The 9023-nt window shown below is 37.7% G+C and overlaps 3 protein-coding genes across 3 annotated transcripts in view; 2 read left to right on the top strand and 1 right to left on the bottom strand.

Moving 5' to 3' along the window:
- Positions 1–1439: 1439 nt before the first annotated feature.
- Positions 1440–3068, top strand: LOC123422972 (maturase K). Its single transcript, XM_045107757.1, has one exon. The coding sequence runs from the start codon at positions 1440–1442 to the stop codon at positions 2973–2975; it is 1536 nt and encodes a 511-aa protein (XP_044963692.1). The 3' UTR covers positions 2976–3068.
- Positions 3069–3414: 346 nt separating this feature from the next.
- Positions 3415–4598, top strand: LOC123422976 (photosystem II protein D1). Its single transcript, XM_045107761.1, has one exon. The coding sequence runs from the start codon at positions 3501–3503 to the stop codon at positions 4560–4562; it is 1062 nt and encodes a 353-aa protein (XP_044963696.1). The 5' UTR covers positions 3415–3500; the 3' UTR covers positions 4563–4598.
- A 1910-nt stretch (positions 4599–6508) lies between these two features.
- Positions 6509–9023, bottom strand: part of LOC123422973 (NAD(P)H-quinone oxidoreductase subunit 2 A, chloroplastic) — a 6080-nt gene continuing 3565 nt past the window's right edge. The window contains exon 2 of the mRNA XM_045107758.1: positions 6509–9023. This exon is cut by the window's right edge and continues 2031 nt beyond it. The gene's annotated coding sequence lies outside the window, so the exon portion shown is untranslated.

Consider the following 9023-nt stretch of genomic DNA (forward strand, 5'->3'; position numbering starts at 1 on the left):
AGTAGGTTTTTATGATCCGATAAAGAATCAAACTTGTTTAAATGTTCCAGCTATTCTCTATTTCCTTGAAAAGGGTGCTCAACCGACAAGAACTGTTTATGATATTTTAAGGAAGGCGGAATTCTTTAAAGAAAAAGAAAGAACTTTGAGTTAATTGAAGAACTAAATGAATAAAAAAGTAGGATAGGAGAAGATTATTAGTATTCCTCGTTGTCTAATTATTTAGACACAATTTACCTCTTTCTTAATCCTATTTGGATTTATATCGTGCCAATCCAACATAAGCCCCTATTTTATTTACTTTTTCTATCTAATTTGTTTTCTTACCATTGTATTTCCATTGACAAAGGTCTATTGAACAAATAGAATTTGTAGATAGATGGGTCTCTTTATCCTCACTCCATATTTAATTTTTCTGCTTACACTTCGCTCAAATGATAAGGGTGTTCCTCTTGCATGTATTCTCATACAATATAATATATATTTTTTTTAATAAAAATCGCTAAAAAAAGGAGAATTTGGCCATCGTGATTAGGGTCGCTCTTTTTTTTCACTTTAGTGGAATTTAACCGGACCTGTTCGTTTTGCCATTTGAGTGTTTTTCATGGTCGATAAAATCTTTCTTTTGATGTCTTGCTAGTTCAATGTTTTGACAGAAGCGCGCGGTGTAATTCCATTGATTTTTGGATTTCGATCGTATCTAAGATCCTTTTTTTATCTGGGTTGCTAACTCAATGGTAGAGTACTCGGCTTTTAAGTGCGACTATGATCTTTTACACATTTGGATGAAACAACAAATTCGTCCAGACTCTTGGTAGAGTCTAGAAGACCACGACTGATCCTCAAAGGTAATGAATGGAAAAAATAGCATGTCGTAATAAAATCAATCTTTTTTGAATGGAATCCAAAATTACGATTTTCTGGGTCTAGTGAATAAATGGATAGAGCCTGGCTCCAATTCTGGTAAAATAAAAAGCAACGAGCTTAACTTCCTAATTGGAAGGATTCCCCGCTCTAATTAGACGTTAAAAATAGATTAGTGCCGGATGTGGGGAAAGGTTGGGTTTTCCTATGAGTGGACCCTTTATTTTTTCTTTTTTTTTAGAAATCCTAATTATTCTTGATTATGGATTGAATAAGGGATGTTATGGATTGAATGTGTAAAAGAAGCAGTATATTGATAAAGAGGCTGTATTCCAAAGTCAAAAGAGCGATTGGCCTGCAAAAATAAAAAACTTGTTCTGTTCTTTTTTGTAATTTAGAACAAACATAAACTAATTCGGTAGAAAAGGAGCGGAAAAAGATCCGTGGATTAGACTCCCTTTCTTTCCAGGGTTTGTATTAAAAATGCAACACCCTGTTCTGACCATATTGCACTATGTATCATCATTCGATAAACCGAGAAATGCTTCTTCTCTCTGATTCAAGTAGAAATACAAATGGAAAAATTCGAAGGGTATTCAGAAAAACAGAAATCTCGTCAACAATACTTTGTCTACCCACTTCTCTTTCAGGAGTATATTTATGCATTTGCTCATGATTATGGATTAAACGGTTCTGAACCTGTGGAAATAGTTAGTTGGAATAACAAGAAATTTAGTTCACTACTTGTGAAACGTTTAATTATTCGAATGTATCAGCAGAATTTTTTGGATAACTCGGTTAATCATCCTAATCAAGATCGATTATTGGATTACAAAATTTTTTTTTATTCTGAGTTTTATTCTCAGATTCTATCTGAGGGGTTTGCGATTGTTGTGGAAATCCCATTCTCGCTACGGGAATTATCTTGTCCGAAAGAAAAAGAAATACCAAAGTTTCAGAATTTACGCTCTATTCATTCAATATTTCCCTTTTTAGAAGACAAATTTTTGCATTTGGATTATCTATCACATATAGAAATACCCTATCCTATCCATTTGGAAATCTTGGTTCAACTCCTTCAATACCGTATCCAAGATGTTCCATCTTTGCATTTATTGCGATTCTTTCTCAACTACTATTCGAATTGGAATAGTTTTATTACTTCAATGAAATCCATTCTTTTTTTTCAAAAAGAAAATAAAAGACTAGTTAAATTCCTATATAACTCTTATGTATCAGAATATGAATTTTTCTTGTTGTTTCTTCGTAAACAATCTTCTTGCTTACCATTAGCATATTCTGGAACTTTTCTGGAACGAATCCACTTTTCTAGGAAGATGGAACATTTTGGGATAATGTACCCTGGTTTTTCTCGGAAAACCTTATGGTTCTTTATGGATCCTCTTATACATTATGTTCGATATCAAGGAAAGGCAATTCTTGCATCAAAAGGCAGTTTTTTTTTGAAAAAGAAATGGAAATGCTACCTTATCAATTTCTGGCAATATTATTTCTTTTTTTGGACTCAGCCGCGAAGAATCCATATAAACCAATTAGCAAACTCTTGCTTCGATTTTATGGGATACCTTTCAAGTGTACCAAAAAGTCCTTTGTTGGTAAGGAATCAAATGCTGGAGAATTCATTTCTCATAGATACTCGAATGAAAAAATTCGATACCATAGTCCCCGCTACTCTCCTCATAGGATACTTATCAAAAGCTCAATTTTGTACTGGATCGGGGCATCCTATTAGTAAACCCATTTGGACGGATTTATCAGATTGGGATATTCTTGATCGATTTGGTCGGATATGTAGAAATCTTTTTCATTATCATAGTGGATCTTCGAAAAAACGGACTTTGTATCGACTAAAGTATATACTTCGACTTTCATGCGCTAGAACTTTAGCTCGTAAACATAAAAGCACGGTACGAACTTTTATGCAACGATTGGGTTCGGCATTTTTAGAAGAATTTTTTACGGAAGAAGAGCAAGTTTTTTCTTTGATGTTCACCAAAACAACTCTTTTTTCTTTCAGTGGATCACACACTGAGCGTATTTGGTATTTGGATATTATAGGTATCAATGACCTGGTCAACCCTCTTAATTAATCATTAGACAAAACTAATAAACAGGAAAGGGTTGATAAATGATCAAGAAAAAACTTTCATATTTTTCATTCTGAAATGTTCCTTTTATTATAATAAAGAGTAGGTGAATCAACTTACTAATTAAAAAATTAGTAGAACTTCCTCTTTGGAATAGAATATTGGCTATTTCTACATAGGGAAAGTCGTGTGCAATGAAAAATGCAAGCACGATTTGGGGAGGGATTTTTCTCTATTGTAACAAGGAAGAATTATCTACTCCATCCGACTAGTTCCGGGTTCGAGTCCCGGGCAACCCATATAGAAAAGACCCATCAAAGTTTTTAACTTTTACTCACTTCATTTACAAATACAAAATTATTGGTTTGGTTAATTTATTTATATGGATAGCCAATCTTTGGGCTGACTTGGTTGACATTGGTATATAGTCTATGTTATACTGTTAAATAACAAGCCTTCTATTATCTATATTCTAGTTAATACGTGTGCTTGGGAGTCCTTGCAATTTGAATAAACCAAGATCTTACCATGACTGCAATTTTAGAGAGACGCGAAAGTACAAGCCTGTGGGGTCGCTTCTGCAACTGGATAACTAGCACTGAAAATCGTCTTTACATCGGATGGTTCGGTGTTTTGATGATCCCTACCTTATTGACCGCAACTTCTGTATTTATTATCGCCTTCATCGCTGCCCCTCCAGTAGATATTGATGGTATTCGCGAGCCTGTTTCTGGTTCTTTACTTTATGGAAACAATATTATCTCTGGTGCTATTATTCCTACTTCTGCGGCGATCGGATTGCACTTTTACCCAATTTGGGAAGCTGCATCTGTTGATGAGTGGTTATACAATGGTGGTCCTTATGAGCTAATTGTTCTACACTTCTTACTTGGTGTAGCTTGTTATATGGGTCGTGAGTGGGAACTTAGTTTCCGTCTGGGTATGCGTCCTTGGATTGCTGTTGCATATTCAGCTCCTGTTGCAGCTGCTACTGCTGTTTTCTTGATTTACCCTATTGGTCAAGGAAGCTTTTCTGATGGTATGCCTTTAGGAATCTCTGGTACTTTCAACTTTATGATTGTATTCCAGGCAGAGCACAACATCCTTATGCATCCATTCCACATGTTAGGTGTAGCTGGTGTATTCGGCGGTTCCCTATTCAGTGCTATGCATGGTTCCTTGGTAACCTCTAGTTTGATCAGGGAAACTACTGAAAATGAATCTGCTAATGAGGGTTACAAATTTGGTCAAGAGGAAGAGACTTATAATATTGTGGCTGCTCATGGTTATTTTGGCCGATTAATCTTCCAATATGCTAGTTTCAACAACTCTCGTTCTTTACACTTCTTCTTGGCTGCTTGGCCTGTAGTAGGAATCTGGTTCACTGCTTTAGGTATTAGTACTATGGCTTTCAACCTAAATGGTTTCAATTTCAACCAATCTGTAGTTGATAGTCAAGGTCGCGTTATTAATACTTGGGCTGATATCATCAACCGTGCTAACCTTGGTATGGAAGTAATGCACGAACGTAATGCTCACAACTTCCCTCTAGACTTAGCTGCTGTTGAAGTTCCAGCTATTAATGGATAAGGTTTTTCTGCTAACATATAAGAATTTTTGAAGAAAGAAAAGACAAAAATACCCAATATCTTGTTCTAGCAAGATATTGGGTATTTTGAATCTTTTTTTTCTTCTTAATCTTTCTATTCAGAATTCAGTTAACGACGAGATTTAGTATCCTTTCTTGCATTTTCATAACTCGTAAAATGCCGAGTAGGCACGAATTCTCCCAATTTGCGACCTACCATAGGATTTGTTATGTAAATAGGTATATGTTCCTTTCCATTATGAATCGCAATTGTATGGCCAACCATTGTGGGTAGAATGCTAGATGCCCGGGACCACGTTACTATTGTTTCTTTCTCCTCCTTCATATTGACCTTTTCTATCTTTGCCAATAAATGATGAGCTACAAAAGGATTCGTTTTTTTTCGTGTCACAGCTGATTACTCCTTTTTTCCTTTTTAAAGAGTGGCATTCTATGTCCAATATCTCGATCGAAGTACGGAGGTCAGAATAAATAGAATAATGATCAACGGAAAAAAGAAAAAAATCCTTTAGCTGGATAAGGGGCGGATGTAGCCAAGTGGATCAAGGCAGTGGATTGTGAATCCACCATGCGCGGGTTCAATTCCCGTCGTTCGCCCATCGCATTATTGCAAATTCCAAAAATGCAATTTTCCATATTCCTAGTTACGTATTTACTTACGGCGACGAAGAATAAAACTATCGCTATATTTTTTCCTTTTCCTAGTTCTTCTTCCAAGCGCAGGATAACCCCAAGGGGTTGTGGGTTTTTTTCTACCAATGGGAGCTTTCCCTTCACCGCCCCCATGGGGGTGGTCCACAGGGTTCATAACTACCCCTCTTACTACGGGGCGTTTACCTAGCCAACACTTAGATCCGGCTCTACCCAAACTTTTTTGGTTCACCCCAACATTACCCACTTGTCCGACTGTTGCTAAGCAATTTTGGGATACTAAACGGACCTCCCCAGATGGTAATCTTAAAGTGGCCGATTTACCCTCTTTTGCAATGAGTTTCGCTACAGCACCTGCTGCTCTAGCTAATTGCCCACCCCTTCCACGTGTGATTTCTATGTTATGCATGGCCGTGCCTAAGGGCATATCGGTTGAAGTAGATTCTTCTTTTCTCTCAAAAAACCCCTTCCCAAACTGTACAAGCTTCTTCCAAAGCATACGGCTTTCTAGATGTATATGACGATCTCTAGACAGATGGATCTTATATGAATCATATGATGAAGTACCACATGAGTGGATATATAGGAAAGGAATCCAAATCTGCCGAATCGCTCATGTTATGATCTTCTACATCCTAGGTCTCTGCGTTCCGTCATCTGGCTTATGTTCTTCATGTAGCATTCAGATCGAATGACTCTATGAAATTACGTCGATACTTCCACATATTATGGGTAACGTAGGAGACATCCCTATTTTCCCCCGGGGGTCTTAATTACCACTGCTTAGCTTTCAATTTGCCTCTGACCATCAAATTAAATGTGAATAACCCGTCCTCCTCTCTTTGAAACAAGGGGCGCTTCCGGTTCTGTGCGTGCTTCAAACAATTTTGTCTTCTCCATATTACCATATCTCTAGAGTCAATAATTTTCTATGAGGAACTACTGAACTCAATCACTTGCTGCCGTTACTCAACAGTTTTCTGTTGAGGTCTATCCCGTAGAGGTAGTCAAATTGGATCAGTGATCGATTTCTAGGTTTCGTCGTAAACCTAATTGGTTACTTCCAATTACGTAAATCAATAGTTCAAACCGCACTCAAAGGTAGGGCATTTCCCATTGATATAGGAACTTTTGTACCAGAAACAATAGTATCTCCAATTATAGCCCCTCTGGGATGTAAAATATATCTCTTCTCACCATCCCCATAGTGTATGAGACAAATGTATGCATTTCGATTAGGGTCGTATTCTATGGTTACGATTCTACCAGATATGTCTTTTTGATTCCGTCGAAAATCTATTTTACGGTATAGGCGCTTATGACCTCCCCCTCTATGCCTTGCGGTAATGATTCCTCTGGAATTACGACCTTTACCACAACGGTGCCGTCCATGGATCAAATTATTTCGTGGATTGGATTTCACTTGCCTGTCTACGGTTCCCTTGCGTGTGCTCGGGATAGGTGTTTTGTATAAATGTTTCGCCGTATTATTAAGTATTCTCCTTTAGTTTTTTTCTCTATCTAGAAGTGGAATAGAATAACCCGGTTGAAGGGTAATGATCATACGTCTGTAATGCATTGTATGGCCCAGAATAGGTCCTATTCTTCTACCTTTTCCAGGTAGTCGATGGCTATTCACAGCTACCACCTTAACACCAAAGAAGAGTTCGACCCAATGCTTTATTTCTGTCTTAGTGAATCCCGATTCGACATTAAAAGTATATTGATTCTTTCCCAATAAACGAAGACTTTTTTCTGTAAATACTGCGTATTTGATTCCATCCATAAATCGACTTTCCCTCCTATGCTCTGAGTTCCAGTATCGATAAGAATTCGAGTTCTTATTGTTCTTATGTTATGGTATGAATATACCATACCAATTCGTTATGTATGGATGATGGATGAGATTCCATGGATAGAGAGCCAGTTCCAATAGACTTATGGAATGTTCCCGTTCGTGTGCATCCAGCAGGAATTGAACCCGCAAATTTACCAATTATGAGTTGGGCGCTTTAACCATTCAGCCATGGATGCTTAACAGGGATCATCGTACATCGTAAATAACCAATTTTCATATAGAAAGACATATCATAGAAAAATGAAATCGAAAATATTCCGAGATGGCAAATATTCGGAGATGACTATGAAAACACCTCTCTGGATCCTCGAATTGAAAGAGAGATTGAGAGGGATCAAGAATCCTAATTCTCGCTATTTGGAATGGATCCAATTCTATTGAGTCTGACTCATAGTGATCATTTCTCTTTAGCAAAGAATGACCTTGGTTATCAAAGGATTGAACAACCGGGATCCATTTCCTTATGATACCTAGTTGGCATTGATAACAAGGATCTAATGAATTATGAGTTTAATAGATCCTCTTTAGCAGAAAGACGTATATTCCTTGCTCATTATCAGACAATCACTTATTCCCAAACCTCGTGTGGGACTAATCGTTTTCATTTACCATCTCATGGAAAACCCTTTTCGTTCCGCTTAGCCCTATCGGGTATTTTAGTGATAGGTTCTATAGGAACTGGACGATCCTATTTGGTCAAATACCTAACGAAAAATTACGATTTTCCTTTCATTAAGGTACGAGGGCTTCTTATTCCACAAGAACGAAAGCACCTTTTCATTCTTTCATATACTAGGGGTTTTTACTTGGAAAAGACAATGTTCCATACTAAAGGATTCGGGTCCATAACCACGAGTTCCAGTGCACTAGATCTTGTAGCACTTAGCAACGAGGCCCTATCCATTAGTATTCCACATAAGAAATCCATTCTAGAAAAAAATACAATTAGATTAGCTCTTCATAGACAAACTTGGGGTTTGCGAGCCAAGGTAAGATCGGCTCGGGATCATGGGACCCTTTTCTATCAGATAGGAGGGGCTCTTGTACAAAATAGACTTACTAAGTAATAACCCCATAGAATCTATCTATATAAAGATAAAGAGGCAATCGTGTCAGGAAGCGGGTTTTTCTTTGGCCAAAAGGTACTTCGAACTTGGAACGAGCATGAAGAGATTAACGAGACTTCTTTCTCTTTTGAGTTTTTCTGGCGGACCTGCCGCGCAAGATCTTTGGTCTTCCCCTGGAACCGATGAAAAAAAGTGGATCGCTTCTTATGTACTCGCTCAGAATGATTCTTCTCTATCTATAGTTCATGGCCTATTAGAAGTAGAAGGTGCTCTGGTGCAATCCTTACCGACAGAAAAAGATTGCAGTCAGGTTGATAATAGTCGAGTGACATTACTTCGTCGGTCCGAACTAAGGAATCTGTTATAAATGTTTTGAAATGGATATTGTTCTCTCTTTGATCAGGGATTGCTATATGAAAAGAAGTGGAGTTTGAAAAAGGGAACGGAATGCTCAAACCGGAACTGCTAGAGGAACGAATTTTCAATAGCATAACTTGGGCTCCTAGAATATGGCGCCCTTGGGACAATCTATTTGATTGCAGGGTTTTGTTCCGAAGCAAAGATATCCGCGGAGGCCGGTTCGTTCGTCCTATTCTGATATTCAGGACCAAGAGGTACTGGATTCTCTTTCGGATAGGCCCTGAAAGGAGAAGAAAGGCTGAAATGCCAACGGACCTCTGTCTATTCTCTAATTCACCCGATCCGATAGTACCCGTTTTTGGAACGTCCAGTGCCAAAGTCACTGAATGGGTAAGTCACCAATCCAATCCCTTTGACAAATCGGATGTCATATTAGATATCATATTCTATATATATAGAAATATCATAGATAGAATAGACATATAGAATTTTTGGTCGGCAAATTC

This window comes from Hordeum vulgare, unplaced genomic scaffold (assembly GCF_904849725.1).
Source record: "Hordeum vulgare subsp. vulgare unplaced genomic scaffold, MorexV3_pseudomolecules_assembly, whole genome shotgun sequence".
In the NCBI taxonomy this organism is placed as follows: Eukaryota; Viridiplantae; Streptophyta; class Magnoliopsida; order Poales; family Poaceae; genus Hordeum; species Hordeum vulgare.